The sequence below is a fragment of the Aplosporella prunicola genome, assembly GCF_010093885.1.
Source record: "Aplosporella prunicola CBS 121167 unplaced genomic scaffold K452scaffold_14, whole genome shotgun sequence".
Classification (NCBI taxonomy): Eukaryota; Fungi; Ascomycota; class Dothideomycetes; order Botryosphaeriales; family Aplosporellaceae; genus Aplosporella; species Aplosporella prunicola.
The window spans coordinates 80,137-107,461 of record NW_022983542.1 but is presented as its reverse complement, the minus strand read 5'-3'; the positions used below and the strand labels follow the sequence as shown (position 1 = coordinate 107,461).

Sequence of the window (27,325 nt, the reverse complement as noted above, 5' to 3'; positions counted from 1 at the left end):
AAAAAAAAGAAGCATGAGAGTATAAGTATAAAGGGTAAGGCATATAGTTTTGCAAGTACGGTATCCAATGCTACCCAGAAGAAATGGGCAAATTACCTGGGCTATTTTACATACCCTGCACGTCGTCAGTCGTCGTACTTCAATACCCATACCGTACCCATCTTCACCACACGCCTGTCACCTTCAACGGCAGCGCGGTCCTAGACTCACGTCCCATCCGCCCAGTACGCAAAGCCTAGATCCTACTTTTACGGCATCACACCCCGGTACAAAACAAGCGCGGCCCGAGTCGGGTGCGCGAGCCTCTGAGACACGTCCTGACACCGTGGTAAAGTTGCGCAACGAAAGTGTTGCGAACGCGTCTTGGTGTTGAAGGAATTCCGGCAACGCGACTGGCAGCGCGAAGGCGCCGATAATCGGCCTTATCAGAGCTAAAAGCCGATCATGGTCCGTGCGGCCGTGCCCCGCCAGCACGTAATCGAGGTGAGGGACAGAGCTGAGAGAGATGGTGCCATTCGCAACCCACAGCCCCATGAGAACGAGTTTGTTGTCGCGTAAAACTCTCACCTCCCTCGCGGCCACGCGCTCCATCCCAATCCCTATCTTCCGTTTTCCTTCGGTGCCTTGTCCTCCGCTGGCCAGAGCCATGTCCGCGACTCCAGCGCGCAGAGACCCGTTCAAGCCCGCGAAGAGAGTCGCGGGTCAGAAGCAGGATGTCTGGTTAGTACGACGTCCATATCCATAAGCTTGTCTAACGGATGATAGGTCCATTGTCAATGAGGCCGCCGCTGCTTCCCCCATCCAGCCCATCGTAAACATGGGCCAAGGTTTCTTCGGCTATAACCCTCCGCAGTTTGTCCTCGACGCCGCAAAGGCCGCGCTGGACCGCGTCGAATGCAACCAATACTCTCCTACCAAGGTGCGAAGGTACAGAATGTGTCGCTCAATAAATGCTGACCTTTCTAGGGTCGCCCACGCCTAAAGCAGGCGCTTGCGGATGCCTATTCGCCATTCTTCGGTCGGACCTTGAACTCGGAGACGGAAATCACCATCACGACTGGCGCCAATGAGGGTATGTTCACACGTGAGGCCAAGCGCAACGCATGGCTGACTCCCCATAGGTATGCTCAGCGCTTTCATGGCATTTATTGAGGAGGGCGACGAGGTCATCGTCTTTGAGCCGTTCTTCGACCAGTACATCTCCAACATCGAGATGCCTGGCGGCAAGGTTATCTATGTGCCCATGCATCCGCCAAAGGATGGCGCTGTTAAGTCGACGTCGGCCGCCGAGTGGACTATTGATATGAAGGAGCTCGAGGCTGCCATTACGCCCAAGACGCGCATGATTGTCCTCAACACCCCGCACAACCCCATTGGCAAGGTCTTCTCTAAGGAGGAACTGCAAGCTATTGGTGACCTCTGTGTCAAGAACAACATCATCATCCTTTCTGACGAGGTGTACGACCGTCTGTACTATGTGCCATTTACCCGCATAGCGACGCTTTCGCCTGAGATCGCCAAGCTCACCCTCACGGTCGGCTCGGGTGGAAAGAACTTCTATGCCACCGGCTGGCGCGTCGGTTGGTTGATCGGACCAGAGCACATGATCAAGTATGTCAGTGCCGCTCACACTCGCATTTGCTACAGCAGTGTCAGTCCTTTGCAGGAGGCGACTGCTGTAGCATTTGAGGAAGCCGAGAAGCACAACTTCTGGAACGAATCAAAGGACGAGATGCATGGAAAGATGAACGAGTTCAACAAGATTTGGGATGAACTTGGTCTGCCGGTAAGTGGCTTCCGATGCTGTTCGATAGATTTCAATGCTGACGTTGTAAAAGTACTCTGATCCGGAGGGAGGCTACTTCGTCCTGGTCAACATGTCCAAGGTGCAACTGCCTGATGACTACGAGTTTCCCCCTCACGTCGCCGAGCGCCCGCGGGACTTCAAGCTGTCGTGGTTCCTTATCAAGGAGGTCGGTGTGGCAGCCATCCCGCCGACGGAGTTCTTCACCCCCGGGAACGCCCACATCGTGGAAGATTGGCTGCGGTTCGCCGTTTGCAAGAACGATGATGTGTTGGAAACTGCGCAGGAGCGCTTGAGGGCCCTTAAGAAGTATATCAAGTAGATGTAGAACGGACGGTCATCATTATTCAGATTACCCCATGTCGTCATTATCAAAACTTTCCAGGCTCAAAATCGAATACCCGGGCATCCTGGACCAGACCGTCAAGACTCGCCACGAATGCCAAGTGCGACGGATCTTTCTCGAGATAATACTTCCGATCCTCCTCGTTTTCGAACTCCGCGACAAGCCCGTGGCTTAGGCCACCCTAGAGACAGAGTTAGGATCAGCGCATATGCGCGATATGAGAAGGGGGATTTACATCGTGGCCCTCGGGGCTGTTGTTCTTTCCGACTCCGTAAGACTTGACATACGGCTTATTGGTGGTAGGATGAATGCAGGTGTCTTTCAAAGCAGCCAATCGGCGACAGATCTGAGTGTTTGCTTTGATCAGCTGGAAGTGCATACAATGTAGAGTTGCGTACAGAATGCAATCAACTCACATCTTGAACCTGGTCGTGCGTGGTGGTTTGCTTAAACTGGAACAAGACGACGTGAACGATGGCCATGGTGACGGTCGCAGCTATAACACAAAATTGTCTTTGGAGTGGAGGGGTCTGGAAGAGCCGCTTCGAAGGATATGGTCGGCTTAGTAAAGATGATAATGGGTTCCGCTGCAGGTCCCCCCCACACCGCGTGATGACGTTTCGGCATGTCCGTCGGACCCTGGCCGCTTTCCGCGGATCGGGACCGTCACATCGACCCACGCTTGCCCTCTCGTGTTTCAACCACCCCGGCTGACAGTAGTTCAGCATCCACTCACTACGTTAATCATGGATGGAGAGTTATCGCCTGAGATTTTGCTAATCGTCCGCTTTACGGCCTCTCTTACGGACCTGCCTCTGCCCATCTTCAACACCCGCACGACCACCGCCCTTTCGCTCAAGCAGCTCATCCGGCCGCACCTGCCTCCGACTTACTCGTCTAACCGCCTCCGTTTGATACATGCCGGCAAGGTCTTGGCCGATACCGCTCCGCTTTCCACAAGCCTCAGCCTCCCTCCTCCACCTCCGCCTCGTTCGAAACCGTCCGACGATAATGGAAGCAAGAACAAAGGCAAGGGAAAGGAGCGAGCCACGGACAATGAGGCAGCGCAAGAGCCAAGGAAGCTGTACATACACTGCTCCATCGGTGATGTGTTGACACCGTCTGACCTGGTCGCTGAGGCTACGAGCGCGGCAAATGCCGAGGCGGCGCTCGAAGCCGCCATATCACAATCGCATGCTACTCTAAGCGCAGGAGGAGTAGGTACAGAGATAGAAGGCTCGTTAGGCGCGCCCAAGTTGTCGACGGGCGCATCCACGACAGCAGCACCGCGGGGCTTCGACAGGCTGCTCTCCACAGGCTTCACGGCTGCAGAAGTCGCGTCTCTCCGCTCGCAGTTTCGCGCCAACCTCTCCTTCACGCATACGCCGGATACAATGCCCTCGGTTGCCGAGCAGCGCGTTCTCGAGGACCGGTGGTTAGACGAGGGCATGGGCAGTGGAGGCACGACAGCAACAGCAGACGGAGAGACTGCTGGGGGCGATGGGGGCTGGGGCGCAGCGAGCTGGGCGGATGATAATGGGCTGGACGACATGCTCTACGGCAATGTGGTGGGATTCTTCTGGCCTCTTGGGGCGCTGGGGTGGGGCTTTAGAGAGGAGGGGGTGTGGTCGCGGCGACGACAGATCGCAGTAGTGACGGGCTTTCTGCTGAACATAATCTTTGGGTTCCTGAAATTGAGCAATTGAGGAAGGGATTTGTAGGATTGACGGCCTCTTCTCACTGCCCGTGGAATGCATGCGGCAACCGAGCTTTCTCCGCACTGATCCCTGCAGCGCATCCCAGCCCTGCGGCACGGATTGCATCAAGATACGTCATAAGCGGAGAGCTCACTCGATCGGACGCGCCTGCCATGGAATCATCTGTGTGACGGTGATAAAACCCCTCCTTTCCCGCCCTTCCGAGCTTCTTCTCTCCAATCCCCCTCCCTTCATCCATCTCACCATGGCTGAACAAGATCGCTACGGCTCACACTTCGGGTCCAATCCCTCAAATCCCGTGCAGGACTCGCCTTCGGTGAACCTGCAGAACCTGCCCAAGGGCTCCGGCGCCGAGCAGGACCGCTACGGTGGTTGGTTTGGCGGCGGAAAGGGCCCCTCTGCTGCCGACAAGATTCAAGAAAAGGTCAACGAGAACTTCCCCCAGGGCGTTGGTGGCGCGGAACAAGACCGCTTCGGCGGCTGGTTTGGCGGCAAAGGCCCCTCGGCTGCTGAGAAGGTCCAGGAACACCTCCCCAGAGCTTCTGGCGCTGAGCAAGATCGTCTCGGTGGCTGGTTTGCCGGTAAGGGCTCTGCCGCTGCCGAGAAGATCCAAGAAAACCTCCCTCAAGGCTCCGGCGCTGAGCAGGAGCGCTACGGCGGTTGGTTTGGCGGCAAAGGCCCTTCTGCTGCCGACAAGATCCAAGAAAAGATTCACAACAATCTCCCCCAGGGCACTGGTGGCGCGGAACAAGACCGCTTCGGTGGTTGGTTCGGCGGCAAAGGTCCTGCTGCTGCCGATAAGATCCAGGAACACCTTCCGAGAGGCTCTGGAGCCGAACAGGATCACTACAGCGGCTGGTTCGGCGGCAAGGGCCCGTCGGCCGAAGAACTGAGGAAGCACATGCCCCAGGGCTCTGGTGCTGAACAAGACCACTATGCCGGCTATTTCGGCGGCAAGGGTCCGACTGCGGATGAACTGAAGAAGCATTGGCCCCATATGGAGGGCTCTGGAGCTGAGCAGGACCGTTACGCTTCTCACTGGAGCCGGCGCCCTGAGAACCCCGTCGAAGCTACCCCGGGCCGCACGAGCTGGTCCAGCCGCGGAAGCCTGCCTTCCGGGGCGGAGCAAGACAGACTCGGCTCCCACTTCTCGACGCGCCCCGTCAACCCTGTCAGTGCCACTTCTGTCGGCCTGCTTCAGTCAGCTGTCCTCCCATCATTCGGCCTTCAGACGGGTCTCTCTGTCATCGCTTACGGCCTCTCTCGGTACACGGATCGTGCTGAGGGCAAGGACTGGTACTGGCCTTCCGGTCAGGTCATCAATGCTTGGTATAGCGCCATTGGAACTCGGGTTTTCAACGATGGGCTGTCCCTCTCCACGGCCTGGTCGACTCTGACCTACCCCGAAAAGCTCCTCCTCACCGGTGTTACTGCCTGGGGTGGTCGCCTCTTCTACCGTATTGCTACTCGTGGTGTTTCTCGCGGCAAGGACGATCCCCGCTACACGGAGGCCAAGCAGGACCCCAACTTCTGGAACAAGGCGTTCTTTAGCATGTACCTCCCCGAGGCCGCTATTGAGACCATCATTGCGTTGCCGTTCACGCTTCCTTTCCGTGCGCCTGTCAGCAATGCCCTTGCGTCTCCCCTCCCCGACTACGCTACGCTTGCGCACAGCTTGGCTATCTTCCTCTTCACCTCTGGTCTTACCCTCGAGGTTCTTGCCGATGCTCAGATTGAGTCTCACCGTCAGAAGAGCGATGACCTCAACCGCGAAGGTGTCTGGAGCATCGTGAGACACCCCAAGTAAGTCATTCCCCTTTCTGTTCATCCACATTTGTCTAACAAACCTGCAGCTACCTTGGTGATGCTCTCGTCCATGCATCCTTCCCTCTGCTTCTCTACGGTGCTGGCATTCTGCACCCGCTTGCTCTTCTTGGCCCTGTTGCCAACTACGTCTTCCTGCGCTTCATTGGTGGTGACAAGGAAAACGAAGCGACCCAGGAGAAGCGCTACGCCAAGGAGAACCCTCTCAAGCTCCAACAGCTCCAAGAATGGAGGCGGGAGAAGAACAGCTTCTGGCCCAGCCTCAAGGAGGTCACGAACCCCTGGTACTTGGGCATCCTTGCTGCCGGTGTCGGCGGTGCCGTCGTCGAGAGGGGCATTCGTGCTTACCTCAGAGGTTAAGCAAGTGCTGTAGTTGATACTTCTCGATTTCTTCGATGAAAATTTGGCCAAATGCTGAGCGTTGGGCAGTGGCCTTGTATCACATAATAATATGGCTAAAAGTAGCACTATGAATTGATGAGTTTACATATGATTTCCTTGCTCAGCGAAAGCCACTTTATCGTGTTCTAACTAATTTTTGCTATTATTACCTCGAGTATTGGTCACGTTTTGTTCCCATACGAGGCAGCACTGCCGGCCCATTGCAGCCTGGAGGCGGCTGACACGACACTGCCTGCACGCCACCATGTCAGCCAGACACTTCAACGCAACATGATCCAACATCACCAGAAGCGTTCAAGACAGTTACACCAACCCCGCATGGGGGGTTTTACTCGTGCTGACAGCGGCTTAGCGGGGTATGGCGGCGGATTTGAGTAATCACACGACTCTCGACTTTCCCATCTCACGTTAGAAGGAATTTGCGCCTCTGAAGGATACTTTTCACGTTGGACGTCGGTCTCCAGGCACAGGTGATTTTTTCCAGCAACTGCTACTCTGTCATCCTGGGATGATGGGGTGCAGGGACGGGGTGTTTTCACAAGGATGAGCCGCCCTGTTCATCACTGCGCTCATGGATGGCGGGAAGTGTCGACGTCGCGGTGGGTATATAAAGTTGCGCTGTCCGCGTGGGTCTTCTCTTCGTCCATCACAAGCACATCGAGCCTGCCCGCCTCTACAAACCGATCTATCCATTCCTACTCGCAAGCACACCCTCCCCTTCTCCTCTCCTCAACCAGCAGCGCAAAACCACAACCATGCACACCACCACCACGCTCCTCAGCACTCTCGTGCTCGCAAGCAGCACCCTCGCCGCCGCCGTCCCAGCAGCAGCCCTCACTCCCCGCGCCTGCGCCATCGAGACACCAACCCTGCTCACGCGCCTCGACCGCAGCAACCCAGACCTCGCAATTGGCAGTGTGAGCTACGCGTGGGCAAACCCGACCATCTCCACCGAAGTGCAGTTCAGCAACATCCCCGCCGGGGCATTTGGCTGCCAGCTAGAGATCTTCTTCCCGCCACGCTACGTCGTCGACAACTCGGGCGACAGCCGCGCGTATTTTTACTCTCTGGACCGCGAGGTTAGCCCGAGCGATACGTTCAATAATGCCCCGGCCAAGGTCAGCTTGATCGGCACGGCGGATGTGCGAAGTGATTATGCGAGGGAGACGAGGATTGTCGTCAATTCGGTACAGTGTAAGCCAAGTCTGGGATTTAGGATGGATGTTGCGGAGGGGAAGGTGGGGTCGCTGGGGTTTAATAATTTGGATGGGTTTGGCTTTAGGTTGACGCATAATTGCTAGACTTGGGTGGGTGGTGAGTGTGTGTGTGTGGGGGGGGGGGGCTTTGGGTCACTTATTACGTCTTCTGTTGTCATGTCTTGTTCTAGTTAATATTTCTGTCCTGACCTTGGTCTTTTTCTTTTGTTTCTTTTTGGCTTGTCTGTTTCTATCTCTTACGTGTGTTTCTAAGATAAACACTCTCTTCACGATCTAAGAACTCTTCGAGTAATTTTGGTATTTTCTGTCCTTAATTGCACCAGTCCTTACTCAAAGAAAGATGACCCAGTACTATTATATATACACAATCTGGTACAAACCTGTCACGGACGAACAATTTACCTGACGTCCCAGCGCGATCAACTTGGATTACCACCCCCCATCCCTTCCTTACAAGCTGGACCTCACACGCAGATGTTCCTCCAGCATACTAGACGAATACTCCCCCTCGTCGTGAGAAATAGCGTACCGCAAGAACGCCATAGCTTCCTCGCCTACAAAACATCAGCAAAGCCCGTCCGTCCACAACTACGTCGATCTCGCAACACAACACTTACCACTAGGCCTAGGCCCCTGCTTGCCGGACGGATCTCTGCCATTCAACCGCGTGAAATGGCGGATGCGGTCCGCGCGCTCCTTGCGGCACGTCTCGTACAGCTGCAGCCGCTCCGCGACCTCTGACCTCTGCGTTCCGAGGGGGAACAACGCCGCCAGCGACGCCGCGTCCTCGATGGCGATTGCGCCGCCTTGTCCCAAGTCTGCTCACGTTAGCGTTACAACACCATACCCGGAAGGCAGGATCTATAATCTCACACGGCATAAACGGATGCGCAGCGTCGCCCAGCAGCGCAAACCGCTCGTTCGTCCACCCACCAAGATCCGGCATATCGAGCATCCGCCACACCTTCAAGTTTCCCTCCGGCGCCATCTCAAGCAGCCGCTGGACCCCCGGCGCAAAGTCTTTAAAGCACGCGAGCATGGCGCTCTTGTCGGCCGTCTGGCTCCAGCTGCCACCACCAACGGCCTCAGCGCCGCCTGCGACCTCCTCGTCCGGCACAAACGCCGCGAAGTTCATGAGCGTGTTGCCCGAGCACGGATACATGATGACGCGCCTGTCGGCGCTGGCCCACTCGATCATCGTCCCCGTTTGCGCGGCCACTGTGTTGGTTGCCGCGTCTGCGCGCAGTGCGGCGCGCGGGAGCAGCCACCGGAAACAGCTCTTGCCCGAGGGCACGGGGCGGGCGCCGGGCGCGGCGTGCTGCCGGGTTTTGGACTGGAGCCGGGTTGCGTTAGCTACCTGTGTAGCGGTGGGAGGTGGTGGGTGGGTGGGAGGGAGCACTAACGTGCACGCCGTCAGCGCCGAGCACAACGTCCCCCTGGAGCGTTCGTCCGTCTTCCAGCACCACGGTCGCGGTGGCGGCGTCGACGCTCGCGACCGCGGATCCGGTCAGCAGCTGCGCGGGGCTGCCGTTGCCGTCGGAGCCTCTTGACGTTGCGGCGGCTTTGAGCGCGCTGTGCAGGTCTACGCGGTGCACGAGATACCATTCCTAGACCACAGGCAGGCCGCGGGTTAGCGCTGTGGGATCATCTCTCCGCTTTCCAGACACACACACATACAGCCTGCCAGCCCTTCCGCGCCTCGGCGAACTCTTGCGCGAAGTCGCACTCGTCGGACGACGTCCGCTTCTCCATCTGCTCGCCTGCAGGTCAGCGTTGTGCGCTCTGTATGTATATATCAAATGTCACCGTGCAAGAAAGCTGACCCTCTCAAGCAACGTCCCTCCAAACTCTTTCGGTGACAGCCCGGCTCGCTCGAGCAGCACGCTGCTGTTGGGCGCCAGGTGGATCGCGGCGCCGACTTCGCTGGCCAGATGCGACTTTTCGAGGATCTGAAAAGGCCCGTTAATAACTTAATTAGAGGCTGCTGCTGCTGCTACTACTACTACTATACCAATATATATCCTCAGTGACGGAGTGAAGGTGTGGTGTCTGCCTTACTTACAGTGACTTGGTGCCCCTGCTGCCGGAACCCGATTCCTGCCATTAGGCCGCCGATTCCGGCGCCGACGATAATGACGCTGAGGGGGCGTGGCGAAGGCAAGGCCATGCTGTGCGCGGCTTGTGGTAAGTTGGACGTGCTGTTTCGATTGGCGACGCACACAAGAGCGTTTGGGGTATGGAACGGCGGCAGGAAGTAATTACAAACGTAGGTACCTGATTCTCCTGTTTGTATATATGCTCCCCCCGCCGATCAGCGCCTGCTGTGCGGGTGGAATCATGCTCGGCGGGCGCTTGCGCTTACGGCGGGGGTCCCGCGGCGGGGCTCGGGCTTCGCTTCGTCCCGCCGCCGCCGCCCGCGGTTACTTGCTAGGTTGCTTGCTTGACTAGCTTGCGGCCCGAGCCGGGGCTTCGTATTCTTGCTTGACTTGGCTTGTTGCCCATCACCCACTTTAACGGCGTAGTTACCTAGTTACTGCCCATCTCCGTGGAGGCGCGGGCGGAGGCTACGGCGGGTTTGGAGCTGGAAATGTTTGAGGCGGCGTTGAGCGAGGGGTTGAGCTTGGTCTTGGTCATAGGTGGGATAGCTTGTTTAGAGGACTTTCTTTGTTTGTTTTTTTTATTTGTTTTTTGTTTTCTTGTATCACTGGGACGCACTGTAGTTTCTTACTATCTGTTGACTGTTTAGCACAATCCCCATAATGCCGAAGCTTAGTGCTTAGTGCATTCTAAAGCCGATCCGTCCGCTCCGACAACTATAAGCTATCAGTGTTTGTTTGCTTCAAGGCAGTGATACCTTTTAACCAAGTCTTCTCCCTAGCGTGAAATAGGGTAATTCGACGTTGTAGAATGTTCTCGCGGTGCGGATTTCCCAGGCTTAGGTGTCAGGAGGCTTAAGTGGCATGGGATATCGGGTATAAATAGCAACGAAGATGGCTCTCTAAAACGACGACTTTATGTTTTTGGTGAAGATGCCTAGATAGAAGAAGAAAACCAAGCCGGAAATGAGATTCAGAGCAATATATGAAAAACTACTTACGCTTCCGCGAACTGGCGAACTATCTACTGGAAAAACACCACCGTCGGTATTTACTGACTGCAAAAGCATACTCGTGGCGAAGAACACACTTTACTGAGTATTTTATTAGTACTAGGCAGCGGTAGCAGTACTTAATTCTACCATGAAATACCGAGGAGCAGTTAAGTAAGCCATCTCGCTCTCTCTCAACAGCAGCTAGCTAAGCAACCGGCGAGTGGTGCTACAAAGACACCATACATCATACCGGGCAGAAATACATCAATGCTAACGGCGGTCCGTCGCGCCCGCTGCCGCAGCGCCACTGACCATTGACCAACAGCTTGGCTTTAACCAATATATCACTGGTGAATCTAGCCTGTGTACGATGCCAATGACCATCTGGATTTAATGGTGAAGATGAACAAACGAACGGAAAATGATAACCCACACGCATACTACCCGGAGCCTCGGGGGAGTTGCTATAATTGTTGCTGGTGTCGTTAACGCAATCTCCACACCACCCCCGTGTATCGCATTATTTTCTTTTCTGACGCATATTGTTAACTCCTCTTCGACGACATCTAGCTTCTGCGCTCGTCAAAGGCCTGAAGCCAGTTCTTGTGCCGCCGCGTGCTCACTATTTAAGCCGCGATCGCGGCGGTGGCTGACGTCGTGCCTATAATATTTGCTGAGACATCGTTCGATGCTGGGATGACGAGTTCGGTGCGAAGGACGTGATAGAGCAGAAGGGTTCGTTTGGAAATGGCTTTTTTGCGGTGTGGGATATCAGTGAATCGCTTCGTGCTCCGAATCTGTCCTCCTTGAACGGGTCATCCTCTTCAAATGCTAGAATAACTCTAGCTACTTCTATTTTAGCAGAGAACTCGAATCAACGGACTGTGTATTAAGAGTAGAAAACTGGTTGATGTCGTTTAAACCATCCTTGAATGAGATATATATAGGCAATCCCCTACCAACACACAAATGAACACTTCTATACTACACGAAGAGACCAAGAACTCCAATACCTTCGACCAACCAAAACCAAACACCAAAATTTTTCACTTCCAACATTCCATCCAAAACCTACAAGCACGCACCCCAAAAGCCCATCTTCCAACCACTCCCTCCTAAATATCGCCCGTGTTCTTCGACCACAGCGCATGATACTCCCCCTTCATCTCCAACAACTCAGCATGCGACCCACGCTCGACAATCCGGCCATCATTAATAACGAGGATCAAATCCGCATGCATAACCGTCGACAGCCGATGCGCGATAACAAACGTCGTCCTTCCCTTACTCAAGCGTCTAAAAGCCTCCTGGATCTCCTTCTCCGTGCTCGAATCAACAGCGCTAGTCGCCTCATCCAGCAAGACGATCTTCGGCGCCTTCAGGATGACCTGCGCAATAGCGACGCGCTGGAGCTCGCCGCCGCTGAGGCGGACGCCGCGCTCGCCGATCTTCGACGCATAGCCATCGGCAAACGAGAGGATCTTGTCGTGAATGGCGGCGGCCTTGCACGCGGCGAAGACGGCCTCGTCCGGCGCCCCCGGGCACGCGTACCGGATGTTGTTCATGATCGTGTCATTGAACAGCGACGGGTCCTGCGGCACGACCCCGAACGCGGCGCGCACGCTGCTGAGCGTGACGTCGCGGACGTCCTGCCCGTCGATGCGCACGCTGCCGCTCGCCACGTCGTAGAAGCGCATCAGCAGCTTGAACGTCGTCGACTTGCCGCCTCCCGTCTCGCCCACCAGCGCGACCGTCTGCCCGGGCTCCACGGCCACGCTCAAGTCCTTGAGGATGGGCTTGCGCGCGTCGTACGCGAACGACACGCCCGAGAACTCGACGCGCCCGTCTTTGAGTTCCAGGTCCTTGGCGTTCGTCTTGTCCGCTACTGTCGGCTTCGTCTGCAGCAGCTCGAGCAGTCGCTCCGCGCTGATGAAGTGAGACGCCGTTTGCCGGAAGGTGAAGATCAGGTTTCCGAGCGGCGACTCGATCGAGTTCCAGTACGTGACTAGAAGGACAAAGTCGCCAATGGGCGCTATGCCGGTGTAGATCCTAGACGCTGCAAAGAAGCTGGCGACTAAGAGGCCAAGGATCATGATGAATGACTGGGCTGACTCAATGTAACTGAACGAGTCCCAGTACGCAAGGTCGGCTGTCGTGTTAGCCTCGACGGCTTTGGCGTATCGCTCCTGTTCAAACTTATGCTGGTTGTGGTAAGACACTGTCTGCCAGTTGCTAACCGAATCGTAAAGAATCTCGTTTTCTTTGCGGCTTTTGGCATTGTGATCCCGTCTTTTAGGGTTCAGGTATTTTGTACCTTGGATGCCAAGATAGATATAAGAGCCGGTGGTGATGGCTATAATAAATGCCATGTAAACATCAAAGACCGAGGAAAGGTAGACAGCCGCAACAATAAGGTCTATTATCAGCGGTCCACCCTGAAAGAGGAATGCTTCCAGGATCGAGTTGATGTCGGAACCCTGCTCAATCGCTTTCAAAAGATCCCCGGTGCTCTTTCCGGTATGGTAGTCCATTGAGAGGCTCATGACGTGTTTGAAAGCTGCCGCTGTGAGTTGCCTGTAGGCATATGAAGAGATGCGGAAGCTGGCCAGTGATTTGAAAAGTTCATAGCCGGCCGAGACGTTGATTATATGTAACGCGGCCCAAATAAGCAGCTCCTTCCATGGAAAGTATCCTAAGAGTGTTAGCTTGTGTCGCACTAAAGAGCTGTTTATAAGGGAGTTACCGGTTGTGCTTGTCTTCGCAAGCGCATCGACAATAATCCCCATTTGCCGAGGGATAAGTACGTTGAATACACGCTCCGCTGCAATTGATAGACCCATGACGACCAACCAAAGCTGCATTCGCCGGTTGTTAGAGGGCCAGATGTACGGAAGGAGTATCTTAAAGCCCTTAAGATATCCCCACCAGCCGCCTTGCTCTTCCAGACGACGCTTTTGGATTTTCCGCATCTTCCTATCGTCTTCATCTTCATCTTCATCTTCATCTTCGTCGTCGGTGCTTAACGTTGTGGACGAAGAGTTAAGGGTGCCGTATGGGACGTTGGCCTGCGAAGAGCTGTCCATTCCATCATAACCATCCCTCATCAAAGGTTGACTCTCCTCGCCGATGCTGTCTTTCAGATCCATGGATGTGTTGAGCCTGAAAATCACAGCAAGGAGTAAGGTGATGAGAAGTATAAGCCTGACGAGCTGGATAGAGGCCAAGGCAACATTCCAGGGATCATTCCAGTCATAGGTGGTGACGGAGAGGCCAAAAAGGGTTATGTCGAGAACAGTACTGAGGAGCCAGGTGCCAAGGTAGACATGCCACATCGGAGGTGAGGAGAACGATACTGTCATGAATCCCCAAACACAGAGCGAGGTTGATATGTATATCTTGAGGCAAAACTTAGAGGAGGTCATGGTAAAGGACATAAAGACCGAAACTCACCATATGGTGTTGAGGAACCGGACTTCGATGGACTAAGCTTTGAGCGCCACTAGCTGCCGCTTCTCCAACCTGATGTGATTATTAGTTACTACCCAAGTAAGTCAGCTCAGTAGACTTACGAATGTCAAGGTGACAGCGAGCAAGATCCAAAATGATTCTTTGCTCTGTGTACGTCTAACCCGGGATCGAGCACCTCTCGATGTGCAAGCTACAAAAAAGGTTGCAGAAGCATAGTACAATGCAACAAGGAACGGGGAGAGGTAATGGATGATTTTGATAGCTCGAGCCACAGGTGGCTCTTTGCCTGAGCTGCTCATGTCCATTGGAAAGGGTCGTTTGCTGGTTGTGTCCAAGATCGAAAGGGTAGAAGACTCCCACCTATATAAGATCCTGTGCTGGTGAGTCACCATAGCAATATTGCTGCCTTCGTAAGTACGGCCACCCCAACAGGGAGCCTTTATTGGCCTGCGGAACAGACTTTGCTAATCGACCCGTATTACGTCGTAGTACTGCATATGAAGGCCTGAGTCTATCATTGGCTGATATTCATTTGCGGAAGCTATGGCAGCGCAAAGTATTTTCATTGGCCAGCTTTGTCCAAGAGGCGCTGCATCGATGTCAAAGCTTCCGCACTGACTCCACGGCCTTCCGTTGTGGCGTTCTCGGGTCCTTGTAAATAATAAGCATGGGCAAACCACACACACGCGCCCTACGAAACTACGATTTTATAAGCACACACACCGCAATGAGCAATCTCACTATTACAACCACAAGCACGCGGCTTCCTCTGCATATGGAAGCAACGTATTACGGCTCCAAAGCTCAAGCACGGAAAGCGCATCCCACTCTGATGCACCGCCATATACCCCGCACAAACGAATAGTTGCAGACGTCGAACAAGGTCAAAACGGGACAGAATGGAGCGGGGCACAGTAAATTGAATTGTTTGACCAGACTATCCAAGCGTATGAAGAGGAGAAAAAGAAGAGCGGGAAGAATAGGCGAAGAAATGCTCTAGCGTAAACAGTGCTGCGCAATGAGGGTCGCCTCGTGCGGGTGTCTGGGTTGCGGTATCGTGGCGGCTTGTTAATGATGTCGTTATCGTCAGGCCAGATGAAGTGAAGACAAGAAGAGGGTAAGACACTACATGCATAGATGAGAAAAAAGCCAAGACGAATGCGTCAAGAGGTGAGATAGCAGGAGACGAATAAGTGTACGTGTATATCTGAAAAGGACAAGCAGAACAAGATGTCTGCGTACCAACTTCTGGGCTGGCTCCCCGCCTGGCTGACATTCCAAGCGCTGGAAGAAATACAGTGATTTTGGGAATAGAAAGGGGCAAATGGGGTATCCGAACTGAGGCCGTAACGAAGTAGGTGTGGGTATATCAATTTCTGCACAATCGAAGGGACAAGAAAAACATGAAAGGGAGCAGTGCTCGCACCGAAACAGCTGGCCCATCCGCAAGCCAGACGTTGGAGACGAGCGGCATTAACTCACGATCAGCGGCGGGGGTGCAGCGGACGCCGGCGTGTCCGCTCATCAACACGGCTACCTTGGGTGCGATGGAACGTCCCACCGCCGTTGCCGCTCACTGTCGCACTGCCGCCCTTGAGCTCCTTCAGCTCCGCATCATCAATAATGCGCTTCTGCCAGAGATACTGGTAGAGGTGAAAGTCCGGGCGCGCCGTAGCCAACGTGTGCCCGGCGCGATGGTGCTCCGCAATATGCGTCATACGTTTTTCCCAGGCACGACCGGGCGTCTGGTCCGTGTACTCAAAGTTATCGCACAGCGGACAGCGCACTGAGCGCGGGGGTGGCTGCCCTCCAAAGTGAGAGAGAACGTGGGTGCGCCATGCGCGTTCTGGGTCTGGTACATTCGCCGCGCTGTAAGCCTGGCGGCAGCGTAAGAAGTCGAAACTACACTCGTAGACGGGCAATAGGCGCGTCTCGGGGCTGGTGGCCGTGGGCGCGTACAGCACGGCATCTGGGCCTTCCTCTAGCAAGTCGTAGCCTGGAACCAGGCTCGCCAAAGCGGTGTCGACAGAGCTGTCGGGGCGGGAGGACACGCTCGTCGAGGCGAGCGAGGGAGGGGCTTCGTACGAGAGCAGCGAGATTGAGTCAGAGGCCGAGGCCGTCGTGGTAGTGGTGCGATGTGAGGGTTGGGTTTGGCTGATCATGGACAGCGTCTGAGTGGCGCGGGAGCCGGGCGCCATCGACGAGAGAGTCGGGCAGGCCGTGTCGTCGAAAAGGTATCCGTCGTCGTCGTCGCCTTGATCGGCGTCTCGGCCGTCTCTGGTGTGCGGCACAACGGGCAATGAGTAGTGTGCAGCCAGGCGCTCCGTCAGGCCCCCGGACGAGTCGCTGGACCACAAGGCCAGCGGGTTCTGGTAGGCGGCTTGCTGCAGGCCGGGGGCCAAGGAGCGATGCGGCGGGGCGGGGGCACTGTCGTCCACTGCAGCGCAGGCGTCAGCATTTCTCTACCCTCAGCCTTGCCGGGCCACAGGGCTGCAGGCGAGGTGACGGGGGGCTTACTGGTCGGGCAGGTCGGCTCTGTAGCAGAGGTGGCAGTCGTAGCGTGGCGGGAAATGATCGCAATGCACGAGCGGGCAATTGTCGAGGGCGTCGGCGCGATTTATAGGAAGCGCTTCACATGGTGCGCGCCGGTGGGAGCGGGAGCAGTTGGCAGCAGCAGCTCGGGGCGGGTAGTGGGTACTAACGATGCGGCTCTGCGGCGAGCCCCCCCGGTACGTGCAGTGGCCGGCTTCCCCGCTCCACTCTCGAACGACTCCTTCTGCGGCCCGCACCGCAGCACATCATCACGAAACACTAGCACAGGTAGATACCACTCGTGAGCGCCAAGCCCGGCGCGCGCCTTCGCATGTCGCCTAATATACAAGACCGACTACCCTCGCCCCGATTATGTAGCAATAAAGAGGCATGGATAGATCCGTGGCCCCAAGAGGCCCCGACTAACGCCCACGCTCGACTCTCGGCAGCTTTGCATCAGGCTAACAAGCAAGCAATAAAGGAAAGAAAACCAAGTAAAAAAAAAGGGAAATAAACACCACTCCTGCAAGCTCGGACACGAGGAAAACGGAAAAGCGACAAAAAATGCACAACAATCATCAAGTCCCGTAAACCCCACGCCGCTTGCCAAATGTCATGCAAGCTATACCCAAGATGAACAGAAACTCGATCCGCCGCGCCCTCCTGGCCCAACTCCTGAACCTGGCCCCGCGGCCTCCCACCGCGCGCCGTCTCGCAGGCTGGGGTATCCTATGATGATCCCGCAACACACCCGCGCGTGATGGCCGCCGGCGCCACGGCCCTCCCGTCTCTATCAAGCCGGCGCGCCGTCCGCGCCGGCTCAGAACTTTTCTTCTTGATCCGTTATCATCAACTCGTCCCGCGGAGGCTTGAGCGAAGCTTTTTGTCGTGGCGACGCGTGCGAGCCATCAACTCGGGTTGCCCTTGACCCTCTTGCTGTTGTTGGCCATTCTCGGGCTCGGTTTGACCTTGGCGGCGCCCCCGTTCATGTCTCCGCCGCCGTCATCGGTTTCCTGCTTGACCGAGGCCCGCCGTCTCTTGTTGCTAACGCTAGGGCTGGTGTTTGCGCTCTGTCCTGCGCTGTTGTGCCCTTGCTGGCTGTGCTGCGCCACAAGCCCCGGCGCTGCCATGTGCGCCATCGCGGGAGAAGGGGTATGCGTCTGACCGGCCAGATGAGGCGAACCGTTTACGGCCGGGTTGAGGTTTCCAGGAAACTGCAGATTCGCAATGTGGGGAGACATGAATTGCTGGTTAGGGTGCTGAGGCTGCATGTTGGGGTTTCCCGGGATCATGGTTCCGGAAGGCGTGCGCGCTCCTGGTGGAAGGTTGCCAGGGTTTCCCTGGGCGTTTGGCGGAACGTTTATCTGCGGGTTTGGATTCGGGTGTTGCTGGAGATGGCTCGGTGGCAGGCCGGGCTGCATCTGTTGAGGTTTCAGCGACGCGACCAAACTGTTCATGGCTTGTGACGGCGTGTTGCCAGGATTCGTGTGGTAGTGAGCGAAGAGTTCCTGCATATTATACAGAGTCTCGCTGACCTGCAGTCTTGGGTTAGGTGAAATTATGCTCGGCGTAGCGGAGTCTATGGCACCTACTTCTAGGAACTGGAGGACGGGGTCCGGAACGCCCCAGGTCGACACAGGTGCTTCGGGTAAATCGTCCTTGACCAAGCTGGCCTCGGGCGCCTGCCGGTTCCTCTGGTTGGGCGCGTTCTTCTTGCTCATCTTAGGTGACTGATTCTGCATTGGCGACTTGTGGGCGAAGAGACTGTCAATGGCCGCGCGTGGCAGGTACTGCGAGTGGTCTTGCGTCTCGAAGACGAGCAATGTGATCTTGTCCTCTTGGTCAAACGTCGCGCTGAGCTTGCCGGTGCTCACAACCTATTCTGCATTAGCGACCGCTTGAAAGAGGCTCATCGAGGTACGTACCTGGCACCCGTTCCTGTACCAGTAGATGAACTTGGCCCGATTGCTTTCCACGTAGTGACAGTTGGTCCCGAACTCCTTCTCCTGGGCTCCATCTATCGTCATCTGTATGTTCTCGACGCCACACTGAAACTGCGTGTAGAAGTATCGAGCTATCGACGGATAACATATCTCAAAGTTCTTTGGTTGGGGTGGCCTGGGGCTAGGAGCCATGGTGGGCGCGTAGTCCAGCAATGATTGTTTGAAGACACCGTCTTCGGAGAAAAAGCGCGAGACGAAAGCTTTCCAACCTTCTAACGCGTTTGCCTGCCGAACCGCCTACACAAATCAGCGGCGAAAAGCGATAAATAGAGGTGTGTACTTACCGAGTAACGACTCAAATGGTCTGCGAGCTGTAATAATTTGAGTATAGTCGTCCCGTACATCCTGTTCTGAGCCTGCGCCTGCGCCTGCGCCTGCGCCTGTGCTGCGGCTTGGGCTTGAGCTTGCGCCTGAGCTTGAGCCTGCTGCTGCATCATTGTTTGCCGTTGCGCCATGGCCTGCTGTTGTTGCCGCTGCTGTTGCAACTGCTGTGGGTTCTGCGGCTGTTGTTGCGGCGGCGGCTGCTGGGGTGGCCCCGGTGGCTGGGGGTTTTGCTGCTGGGGGGTCGGTGCAGGCTGGGGTGGAGGGTGCGGTTGAGATTGCGTCTGCTGCGGAGTGTGATGTTGGCTCGGTGGCTGCGCGGGCGAAGCTTGCGCTTCGTGCCCTGGCTGCATGGGCGGTTGCGGTCTCATTTGGCCCGGTGGGCCTTGGGAACCTTGCTGACTCGGGGGACCACCTTGTCCCGAATTGCTCTGCTGCGATGCAGCGTGCTGCATAGCCATATGTTGAGCCATGGCCTGCTGTTGTTGCGCGTGTTGCTGCGCTTGATTGTGTTGTGCTTGCATGGCTTGCTGTTGCTGGGCCAGCTGCTGACGCATATGCGGCGGCAGGTTAACCTGAAATTGAGGGTTGCCGGCTTGCATTGCTGCCATCTGTTGCGGCGTTATCGCCTGGTTCCCGCCATTGGGAAAGCCCATGGCCATTCCGTTCTGCTGTTGCTGCATCATATGTTGCTGCTGAGCTTGTTGGCGCAACATGGCCTGCCGCTGCATTGCGAGCGCTGGGTTGTTTGCGACTGTTTTTAAATATTAGCAGCGATGGCGCGCGCAAGGAGGATGGGTTCACTTACAAGCTTGCATCTGCTGTTGTTGCTGGTGAAACATGTGGGCTTGCGGAGTGAGGTGTGATAGCGCATGCGCGTTGGGTCCCACTCCCGGGCCTCCAACACCCGGCTGCATGCCCATCATCGGGCCAGCCTGAGTGACGTGCGGACCGTTCGGGCCAGACACGCCAGGATGCATCTGCATCGGTTGTCCCATGGGCTGTCCGGGATTGGGGCCCGGTCCGGGGCCCATAGGGTGGGCATGAGCCATGCCGGGTTGCTGAAGGCCGCCAGCGTGATGTCCTGGATAGGTGGAGGCCATCATCATCACGTCGCCGCCCTAGAAGGTCGGCTTCGCGATCTGGCTCCCGTGGCCTTCAGAGAGCGACCCCTCGGCCGTGCGCGTGTGTCCAGTAGCGTAGCTAGCACCAGGCTCTCGACGCGATCAAAACTCCGTCTGCAAAGGCGCTTCCAAAAGTATCCTCAGGCGTGGGCCGAGCGAGACGTCATGCAATTGCGGGACCCGACCTCGCTTGGCGACTCGACGAGCGTGGAGGGGCGTGGCGGAGCCGCGCAACGCCGTCGAAAGGAGGCGAAGCGGATTGCAGGCGCAGCGTGAAGGCGACGAAATGAGTTCGTCGAAGGGCCTGCGATGCAACACGGGTACCACGGCGCGCGGCAAGTGCCGGTGCTGACTTGCGATCGGAGGTCAGCAGATGACAGAGTGAAACGATCCGGACAAGTGCGCGATGCAGGCGACACGCGTAATTCTCGAGGTAGCGCTACGGCTTGGGGTCGGGCAGGCGTCGCGTGGGAGACACACGTAATGCGTCGCGCATCCGCCGGTGAGGTGGGAGGGCGCGCAAAGGGAACGACTGAGTGGGATTGCCGGGCGCAATGGATGGTGTAACGGGATCAGAGAGACGCAAGAGGCGGCGGCGCCATGCCAAGTCGATCCCGACGAGTGGAAGGAGCGGGTCTGGGCGTGATGCGGTCGGGGTGATGGGCTGGTTCGAGTTGTGGTGTCGTTGGCAGGCCTGTCGACTCTCCCCGTCAGGCGGACCCCAGCCCAATCTGGCCTAGCCGTCCCGGGGTTTAGCCGTCGAGTCTATAAGGTCGTCTCGTCTTGTCGTGTCTGGGGTCGTCTTTGCTAATTTCGCTCCAAAATAACTACGTGGGCCTACGTGAAATGGGCTGCTTGGTCGTGTGTGCGAATTAGCTCGCGTCGACAGACGTGTGCTCTCCAGAGCGCCCAGCGCATACTCACCTTAGAGCATGAGCCTTGACACTGTATTACGAAATGACCTGGATGAGCTGGCGGTGTTAGCTTCGATCTTATCGCGGCCTGAGGCTTACGTTATTCCTTGTCCGCGTGCCCTGTGCGTGACGTCCGACGTCGAACTCGAGCTGCTGCCCACCACCTGCGTACCTGCGCCTCCACATCCCAGCAACGATCGCAGGCCCGTAGCTGCGACCCTTCACCACACCTCTCTCTCCGCCACCTCTCGATACCCCCCAACTCGGCCCTGTCCCCCGTCGCAGCCATGGCTCCCGAAACCGTCGATCCCCGCATGATGTCCGTCAAGCCTAGGATACGTTACAACACCATCGGCGGTGTGAACGGTCCATTGGTCATTCTCGAGAATGTCTGTCGACGCTGCCACCAAACCCACCCACGACTTGGAGCTGATGTGCCCGCGTCCAGGTCAAATTCCCGAGGTTCAACGAAATCGTTTCGTTGACGCTGCCCGATGGCACTGAGCGGTCTGGTCAGGTTCTGGAGGCGAGAGGTATGGCAGATGGACACACACACAAATAGTTAGATGACGGCTGACATTGGAAATAGGCAACCGTGCCGTCGTTCAGGTAGGAGGACGCTATGACGCTTTGTCTGGGTGTGGCTGACATTGGTAAGGTGTTTGAAGGTACCTCGGGCATCGATGTCAAGAAGGTCAGTACCGCGTCGCGCGTGCGAGGCCTAGGCTAACGGCTGCAGACCAAAGTCGAGTTCTCCGGCCACAGCTTGAAGCTTGGTGTGTCCGAGGACATGCTGGGTCGTATCTTCGATGGTTCGGGTCGTGCCATCGACAAGGGCCCGAAGGTCCTGGCGGAGGAGTACCTGGACATCAACGGCTCTCCCATCAACCCTTACTCTCGTGTAAGTTACGAATGTCCATTGCCAGAGGCACTCTCTAACAAACCAGGTCTACCCCGAGGAAATGATCTCGACGGGTATCTCCGCCATTGACACGATGAACTCGATTGCCCGTGGACAGAAGATTCCCATCTTCTCGGCCGCCGGTCTCCCCCACAACGAAATTGCCGCGCAGATCTGTAGGCAGGCCAGCTTGGTCAAGCCGACGAAGGGCATTCACGACGACCACGAGGACAACTTCTCCATCGTGTTCGGTGCCATGGGTGTCAACTTGGAGACGAGCCGCTTCTTCACGAGGGACTTTGAGGAGAACGGCAGCATGGAACGTGTCACGCTGTTCCTGAACTTGGCCAACGATCCTACGTAAGTCTCCAAAAAAGAATAAAAGAAATATGGTGAAATTATGAGCAAGGCGCTGACCTGAGCAGGATCGAGCGTATCATCACGCCTCGTCTGGCCCTGACCACCGCCGAGTACTACGCCTACCAGCTCGAGAAGCATGTTCTGGTCATCCTGACGGATCTGTCCTCGTACTGCGATGCCTTGCGTGAGGTTTCGGCCGCTCGTGAAGAAGTGCCCGGTCGTCGTGGTTACCCCGGTTACATGTACACTGATTTGTCCACCATCTACGAGCGTGCCGGTCGTGTCGAGGGCAGGAACGGCTCCATCACCCAGATCCCCATTCTGACCATGCCTAACGATGGTGAGTGAGCAACAAAGCCAGTGGTCAGGAATATTTTTTATGCTGACGCCCGCAGACATCACCCACCCCATTCCCGACTTGACGGGCTACATTACCGAGGGCCAGATCTTCATTGACCGTCAACTGTACAACAAGGGTGTCTACCCGCCCATCAACGTGCTGCCGTCGCTGTCGCGTCTGATGAAGTCGGCCATCGGCGAGGGCCGCACGCGCAAGGACCACGGCGACGTGTCCAACCAGCTCTACGCCAAGTACGCCATTGGTCGTGACGCGGCGGCCATGAAGGCGGTCGTGGGTGAGGAGGCGCTGTCGTCGGAGGATAAGCTGTCGCTAGAGTTCCTGGAGAAGTTTGAGAAGACGTTCATCTCGCAGTCGCCGTACGAGGCGCGCACCATCTACGAGTCGCTGGACCTGGCGTGGTCGCTGCTGCGCATCTACCCCAAGGACCTGCTCAACCGCATCCCCGCCAAGGTGCTCGACCAGTTCTACCAGCGCCGCGCCGAGGAGAAGCGCGCCCGCCGCGGTAACAAGGACACCCGCGACAATGCGGAGCCCGAGCAGGCCCAGCAGGGCGAGGAGAACTTGGTCGATGTGTAGATGGGCATGCCAGGAGTGGGTTTGCTGGCAGGAATCACGGGATGCGCAGGGACGAGGTTATGTAGATTATCATGCATGTTTTTTTCTTGTCATTGTTGTTGTCAATGTGAATAGACTTGGCTCCCATATCTGTGCATTGACTACTTAGGCGTGGTGCATTTGTGATCTTTATTGTGCCGCTTGCCGCTTGCCTATTACACCGGCGGGCTCTGGACTTGCTTGTTGCTTATAGGTTGCTTATCTTGCTTACCTACCTACCCCGCCTACCTGCCTCATTGACATCAAAGCCTACCTACCTCCTTGACAGACCCATCGCCGGCGCTGACACTAGCGCTGTGGGCGCAGCTCACGCATCCAGCGTCTTCTCACCGACAAAACAAGGCACAAGGCAGGAAAGTAGGTAGGTGGTCTTTTCAAGACATGAAGCTCTCCTTCTCCAACAGGACAGGCAGGGCAGGCAGGCCCGTCGGCCCAACTTGACTACCTAGGCGATTAGGTCACGGCCAGAGATGGCGACACAACAGGACAGGCAAGACGGCACGACGCGGCGCAAAAGAGGCAAGAAGACGTGGCGTGGCGTGGCATTACGGCACTTCTTCATTTTGGTCTGTCCGTCCGTCCGTCAATGGAATCTAACTACTACCTGCTTGTTCTAGGTCCTGTATGCACTGTACTGTACGCGCACGCGCGCGCCGCGGCGCCCCCTCCCTCCCTCCTCTTTTCCTCACAGCACTGAACCTAACCTAACACAACTAAGCGGAGTCTATCGTCTTGAGCTCGTGGCATTTTTACTCGAATGGCGGACGGGTGTTTCGCTACTCCTACGAGGAACGTATGTATATGGCTGGGATGCGGGCCCTGTGAGCCAGCTTGCAGGCTCGTCTGTGGTATGGACCATGAACCACCTGTGGCGCATCTCTGGCACGCCTACAAGTTGGCCTTCTCAATGCGGCGGCCCGACTCGTCGAAGAAGATCTTCTTGCCCGAGTTCAAGCTCTCCTGCAGCGCGCAGCCGATCTTGACGGCCTGGACAGCGCCCGAGACCTTGAAGGGGAGCTCGGTGTCGTCGAGGCAGGCGGCGACGAACTCGTTGGCCTCGGTGACGAAGGCCTGCTCGAAGCGGCCGTAGTAGTGGCCGGGGATCTCGCGGCGGATGCCCGCGGGCTCGTGCAGCTCGACCAGGTTCGACTGCGGGTTGGCGTTGACGACGATCTTGCCCGCCGTGCCGATGATCTCGCTCATGTCGTGCTGGCCGGCGGCCATCATGCGCGACGAGTAGAAGTAGGCGATGCGGCCGTCCCAGAACTCGACGACGCCGACGCCGTTGTCCACATCGTTGTACTTGCGCAGGTCGGGCTCGACGGCCGTGATGCCCATGGCCACTATCGACTTGACCTTGCAGTCCTGCCCAAAGTACCACAGCGCCAGGTCAATGTCGTGGATGTTGCAGTCGACAAAGATGCCGCCCGAGAAGCGCGCGTACTCGACGAAGAAGCCCGACGGGTCCAGCTTGTCGCACGTCTGGCTGCGGAACACCGACGGCTTGCCAATGCCCCCCGTCTTCATCCGCTCGTACGCGTCGCGGTAGCTGGCGTCGAAGCGCCGCGAGAAGCCGCACAGCACCTTCAGGTCGGGCCGCTTGTCCGCGGCGTCGACGACCGATTGGGACTGCGCGCGCACCATCAGCTCTCATGTCCACGCACGGCATGCCATGCCATACAACGGGGATATCTAAAGACTCACCACCTCGATACTCGTGCTCAGGGGCTTCTCGCACATGACGTGCTTGCCCGCCTCAATGGCCTTGATAGCCTGCTCAGCATGGGCAGTAGTGACGGTAGCGACGACGACGGCCTCGAGCCCCTGGTGCCGCAGCATGGCGTCGTAGTCGTCGTAGACGGTGACGCCCTCGAGGTTCTGCGCCGCCCACGCCGCCTCCTTGGCGTCCGGCGTGAAGGCCGCAACGACGTCGCACCGCGGCGTCCGCGTGTGGAAGTTGATGGCGTGACGCGCGCCCATGCGGCCGAGGCCCGAGATGGCGATTTTGAGCTTGCGGGGGGCCATGCTGTCTTTGTGCGTGTGCGTGTGCGTGTGTGTGTGCGTGTGTGGAAGAAGCGGCGTTTCTATAGGCGTTGTAGACGACAGCAACGCCAACGCACCTTAGTATCAAACAGCCACACGGCCAAAACAGATCTCGCAGCGCAAGAGAGACCCGGAAGAGAGAGAGAGAGAGAGAAAGGGCAGAGGAGGACTCAATGGCAAGCTCGACCACAGCAGCAGTGACCGCAGCGGCCCTTATAAGTCGTCCATATCCCGACCTCTCCCCCACACTTCCGCCCTCACCGCCCGCGCGCGCCAGGTCGTGGCGGTCCGGGTTCTCTTTCCCTCGCAACTCGGGATCTCATTCCCAGCCTGCTTTTCCGCGACCGCCCTCCGCCCGCTAGGTAAACTCCTGCTTAACTCCGCCCCGTCGTTGCTGTCGTTGCTGTCACTTGCTGTAGTCGTCGCGCGAGGAAGGTGGGCTTGACCTGCTGCTGTTGCCTGTTGTAGGTGTCTTTGGCGCGCTGTCGGCGGAGTAGGTAGGTAGCTAGCTCTGCAGCTGCTTGGCCGTACTACCTACCTAGCTAGCTTGTCGACGTTTTTGCGCGTTGGCGACATGATGCCGTGGAGTTGGACACCGGCTGTCGTGTCATGGTCGCTCAATGGCACATGAAGGCATTGCTCAATGGCATCCAAGAGACTCATGATCAAGATCGAAAACTCCAGGCGTATTATTCAAAAAGGCGACATTATCTGGCTCATATCCTTCATCTACACTTTTACCCAGCCAACACAGACTCCTCGACGCCTTCGTTCCAACCGCAGCCTCCATGAGCTCCTCAACATTTACTTCACAACCTCGGCCTAGCCTCGGCCTACGCGGCCACAGGTAGGTTAGCGCCAAACGCACGCACGCGAGCCGGGTTGGCAATGATGTTCACACCTGCGAGCCATCCATCTCGACAACGACCTTGAGCACGAGCCGGCCGTCCGGGTCCTTGGTCTTGCCCGCCATCTCAAACGCCTGCGGGATCGCGTCGAGCCCCTTGTACCGGTGCGTCACCAGCTTCGAGAAGTTCGGGTAGTCGGGCCCCGCTGGCTTCGACACCACCTCGATGCCCGTCGGGTACGTGTTGGCGTACCGGAACACGCCCACTAGGTCGACTTCGCGCAGCGCAGCCGCCGAAATGGGCAGTGTTTGGATGGGCGTGCCCATGCCGATGAGGAGGACGCGGCCCCCGGGCCGGGTTGCCTGGCGCCGTGTCAGTGTTGAGAAGGGTGCAGGGGCGGGGTATGCATGCATACATAGATGGCGGCCTGCACACACGAGGGCACACCAGTGCACTCGAAAACGGCATCGACCTCGCCGACGGGCTCGCCGGCGCTCTTCTTCACCGCGCCAACTGCTGCGGCCGTCTCGCGCGCAATCTCGAGGTTCTCGTCGACGTCCTTGCCTCGCTTCAGCGGCACCGTGAAGCCCGCGTGCGCGAAGCCGTTTTCCACAGCGAAGTTGACGCGGCCCGAGTCAATGTCTGCGATGACGACTGTGCCGGCGCCCGAGATCTTCGCCATGGCGGCCACGAGCAGGCCTACGGCGCCGGCGCCGAAGACTAGCACCGTGCTGAGCGGGGGAAGCTGTGCGCGGCGCGTGGCGTGGATGGCGACGCCGAGCGGCTCGAGCAGCGCACCGAGGTCGAGTGAGAGGTTCTCGGGAAGCCTGGAGACGTTAGTTAGCGTTCTTCAGCTTGTCCTGCTTCTACTGCTCTGGAAACCCACTTATGGCACCACGCAGCGGGGTGGTTAATCCTGTCCTGAAGCGTGCCCTGGGCATGGGGAAACGCCTTGGCCGAGCTGCGAAACTTCATGCCCTTGCAGATATTGTAGCGGCCCTCTTTGCAGCGGGCGCAGTCGCCGCAGGGCAAGCCGACCTCGAGCGCGACCTTGTCGCCGACGCGGAAGTCGCCTGCCTCGGCGCCCACGCCCACGACGACGCCCGCCGACTCGTGGCCCAGCGACATGGGCTCGCGGCACTGTATGTCGCCGTTGCGGTAGTGGTTGTAGTAGTGCAGGTCCGAGCCGCAAAGGCCCGTCGCCCGCACCGCGACTTGCAGCTCGTGCGGCGCCGGCGCGGGCAGCGCGCGGTTTTCGACGCGCAGGTCTTTGGCGCCGTGGAGGACGGAGGCGCGGATCTGCTGCTGGGTTTGCGTGGTGGACATGGTGGGGTATAGATGTGCGAGGGGTATCGAAGAAGACTGAGGTTGGAGGAGGAAAGAGAAGAAGGAGAAAAGTAAAGAGTGACTTGACGGAAAGCAATATCCAGGGC

At 57.2% G+C, this 27,325-nt stretch overlaps 12 protein-coding genes across 12 annotated transcripts; 5 read left to right on the top strand and 7 right to left on the bottom strand.

The window, feature by feature from the left end:
* Positions 1-646: 646 nt before the first annotated feature.
* On the top strand, positions 647-2,126 carry K452DRAFT_298606 (uncharacterized protein; the record flags this gene model as incomplete). Its single annotated transcript, XM_033542134.1, has 5 exons — positions 647-720; positions 766-919; positions 967-1,072; positions 1,122-1,786; positions 1,839-2,126. The coding sequence occupies 5 exons, from the start codon at positions 647-649 to the stop codon at positions 2,124-2,126; spliced, it is 1,287 nt and encodes a 428-aa protein (XP_033396917.1).
* Positions 2,127-2,175: 49 nt separating this feature from the next.
* Positions 2,176-2,674, bottom strand: K452DRAFT_271875 (uncharacterized protein; the record flags this gene model as incomplete). The annotated part of the gene is made up of 3 exons (XM_033539060.1): positions 2,567-2,674; positions 2,386-2,496; positions 2,176-2,331 (listed from the first exon to the last, which is right to left on the bottom strand). Exons 1-3 carry the CDS (start codon positions 2,630-2,632, stop codon positions 2,176-2,178), a joined length of 333 nt encoding a protein of 110 aa, XP_033396916.1. The 5' UTR covers positions 2,633-2,674.
* Positions 2,675-2,855: 181 nt separating this feature from the next.
* K452DRAFT_287912 (uncharacterized protein) lies at positions 2,856-3,919 on the top strand. The gene has a single exon (XM_033540557.1). The coding sequence runs from the start codon at positions 2,897-2,899 to the stop codon at positions 3,854-3,856; it is 960 nt and encodes a 319-aa protein (XP_033396915.1). The 5' UTR covers positions 2,856-2,896; the 3' UTR covers positions 3,857-3,919.
* A 104-nt stretch (positions 3,920-4,023) lies between these two features.
* On the top strand, positions 4,024-6,174 carry K452DRAFT_359005 (uncharacterized protein). Its single transcript, XM_033546236.1, has 2 exons — positions 4,024-5,671; positions 5,722-6,174. Exons 1-2 carry the CDS (start codon positions 4,113-4,115, stop codon positions 6,050-6,052), a joined length of 1,890 nt encoding a protein of 629 aa, XP_033396914.1. The 5' UTR covers positions 4,024-4,112; the 3' UTR covers positions 6,053-6,174.
* A 355-nt stretch (positions 6,175-6,529) lies between these two features.
* On the top strand, positions 6,530-7,444 carry K452DRAFT_359004 (uncharacterized protein). The gene has a single exon (XM_033546235.1). The coding sequence runs from the start codon at positions 6,850-6,852 to the stop codon at positions 7,393-7,395; it is 546 nt and encodes a 181-aa protein (XP_033396913.1). The 5' UTR covers positions 6,530-6,849; the 3' UTR covers positions 7,396-7,444.
* Positions 7,445-7,592: 148 nt separating this feature from the next.
* K452DRAFT_287909 (uncharacterized protein) lies at positions 7,593-9,432 on the bottom strand. The gene is made up of 7 exons (XM_033540556.1): positions 9,374-9,432; positions 9,135-9,260; positions 8,989-9,063; positions 8,715-8,918; positions 8,185-8,644; positions 7,929-8,129; positions 7,593-7,865 (listed from the first exon to the last, which is right to left on the bottom strand). Exons 1-7 carry the CDS (start codon positions 9,413-9,415, stop codon positions 7,762-7,764), a joined length of 1,212 nt encoding a protein of 403 aa, XP_033396912.1. The 5' UTR covers positions 9,416-9,432; the 3' UTR covers positions 7,593-7,761.
* A 1,889-nt stretch (positions 9,433-11,321) lies between these two features.
* K452DRAFT_250940 (uncharacterized protein) lies at positions 11,322-14,052 on the bottom strand. The gene is made up of 4 exons (XM_033538193.1): positions 13,972-14,052; positions 13,853-13,921; positions 13,146-13,797; positions 11,322-13,094 (listed from the first exon to the last, which is right to left on the bottom strand). Exons 2-4 carry the CDS (start codon positions 13,853-13,855, stop codon positions 11,518-11,520), a joined length of 2,232 nt encoding a protein of 743 aa, XP_033396911.1. The 5' UTR covers positions 13,856-13,921; positions 13,972-14,052; the 3' UTR covers positions 11,322-11,517.
* A 1,198-nt stretch (positions 14,053-15,250) lies between these two features.
* On the bottom strand, positions 15,251-16,589 carry K452DRAFT_36270 (uncharacterized protein). The gene is made up of 2 exons (XM_033546526.1): positions 16,388-16,589; positions 15,251-16,307 (listed from the first exon to the last, which is right to left on the bottom strand). Coding segments are annotated over exons 1-2 (954 nt in total). The 5' UTR covers positions 16,389-16,589; the 3' UTR covers positions 15,251-15,354.
* Positions 16,590-17,310: 721 nt separating this feature from the next.
* On the bottom strand, positions 17,311-19,829 carry K452DRAFT_308987 (uncharacterized protein; the record flags this gene model as incomplete). Its single annotated transcript, XM_033543208.1, has 4 exons — positions 17,311-18,279; positions 18,328-18,642; positions 18,690-19,480; positions 19,535-19,829. 4 exons carry the CDS (start codon positions 19,827-19,829, stop codon positions 17,311-17,313), a joined length of 2,370 nt encoding a protein of 789 aa, XP_033396909.1.
* Positions 19,830-20,938: 1,109 nt separating this feature from the next.
* Positions 20,939-23,012, top strand: K452DRAFT_271858 (uncharacterized protein). Its single transcript, XM_033539059.1, has 8 exons — positions 20,939-21,153; positions 21,213-21,297; positions 21,354-21,373; positions 21,423-21,458; positions 21,504-21,665; positions 21,712-22,025; positions 22,091-22,365; positions 22,421-23,012. Exons 1-8 carry the CDS (start codon positions 21,052-21,054, stop codon positions 22,960-22,962), a joined length of 1,536 nt encoding a protein of 511 aa, XP_033396908.1. The 5' UTR covers positions 20,939-21,051; the 3' UTR covers positions 22,963-23,012.
* Positions 23,013-23,735: 723 nt separating this feature from the next.
* K452DRAFT_287904 (uncharacterized protein) lies at positions 23,736-25,230 on the bottom strand. Its single transcript, XM_033540555.1, has 2 exons — positions 24,706-25,230; positions 23,736-24,630 (listed from the first exon to the last, which is right to left on the bottom strand). Exons 1-2 carry the CDS (start codon positions 25,024-25,026, stop codon positions 23,890-23,892), a joined length of 1,062 nt encoding a protein of 353 aa, XP_033396907.1. The 5' UTR covers positions 25,027-25,230; the 3' UTR covers positions 23,736-23,889.
* A 709-nt stretch (positions 25,231-25,939) lies between these two features.
* K452DRAFT_326949 (uncharacterized protein) lies at positions 25,940-27,218 on the bottom strand (the record flags this gene model as incomplete). Its single annotated transcript, XM_033544882.1, has 3 exons — positions 25,940-26,254; positions 26,308-26,719; positions 26,779-27,218. The coding sequence occupies 3 exons, from the start codon at positions 27,216-27,218 to the stop codon at positions 25,940-25,942; spliced, it is 1,167 nt and encodes a 388-aa protein (XP_033396906.1).
* Positions 27,219-27,325: the final 107 nt, after the last annotated feature.

Bases quoted from the DNA above. Each gene is read 5' to 3' on its own strand.
- K452DRAFT_359005 (XM_033546236.1), top strand. From the start codon at position 4,113: ATGGCTGAACAAGATCGCTACGGCTCACACTTCGGGTCCAATCCCTCA. The intron at 5,672-5,721 runs GTAAGTCATTCC...ACAAACCTGCAG, and splicing joins AGCATCGTGAGACACCCCAA to CTACCTTGGTGATGCTCTCG.
- K452DRAFT_287904 (XM_033540555.1), bottom strand. From the start codon at position 25,026: ATGGCCCCCCGCAAGCTCAAAATCGCCATCTCGGGCCTCGGCCGCATG. The intron at 24,631-24,705 runs GTGAGTCTTTAG...GTGCGCGCGCAG, and splicing joins TGAGCACGAGTATCGAGGTG to TCCCAATCGGTCGTCGACGC.
- K452DRAFT_250940 (XM_033538193.1), bottom strand. The intron at 13,095-13,145 runs GTAACTCCCTTA...TAACACTCTTAG, and splicing joins TGCGAAGACAAGCACAACCG to GATACTTTCCATGGAAGGAG.
- K452DRAFT_359004 (XM_033546235.1), top strand. From the start codon at position 6,850: ATGCACACCACCACCACGCTCCTCAGCACTCTCGTGCTCGCAAGCAGC.
- K452DRAFT_287909 (XM_033540556.1), bottom strand. From the start codon at position 9,415: ATGGCAGGAATCGGGTTCCGGCAGCAGGGGCACCAAGTCACT. The intron at 9,064-9,134 runs GTCAGCTTTCTT...GCAGGCGAGCAG, and splicing joins GAGGGACGTTGCTTGAGAGG to ATGGAGAAGCGGACGTCGTC. The intron at 8,919-8,988 runs GTATGTGTGTGT...CCTGTGGTCTAG, and splicing joins CGCGGAAGGGCTGGCAGGCT to GAATGGTATCTCGTGCACCG.
- K452DRAFT_271858 (XM_033539059.1), top strand. From the start codon at position 21,052: ATGGCTCCCGAAACCGTCGATCCCCGCATGATGTCCGTCAAGCCTAGG. The intron at 21,459-21,503 runs GTCAGTACCGCG...TAACGGCTGCAG, and splicing joins CGGGCATCGATGTCAAGAAG to ACCAAAGTCGAGTTCTCCGG. The intron at 22,026-22,090 runs GTAAGTCTCCAA...TGACCTGAGCAG, and splicing joins AACTTGGCCAACGATCCTAC to GATCGAGCGTATCATCACGC.
- K452DRAFT_287912 (XM_033540557.1), top strand. From the start codon at position 2,897: ATGGATGGAGAGTTATCGCCTGAGATTTTGCTAATCGTCCGCTTTACG.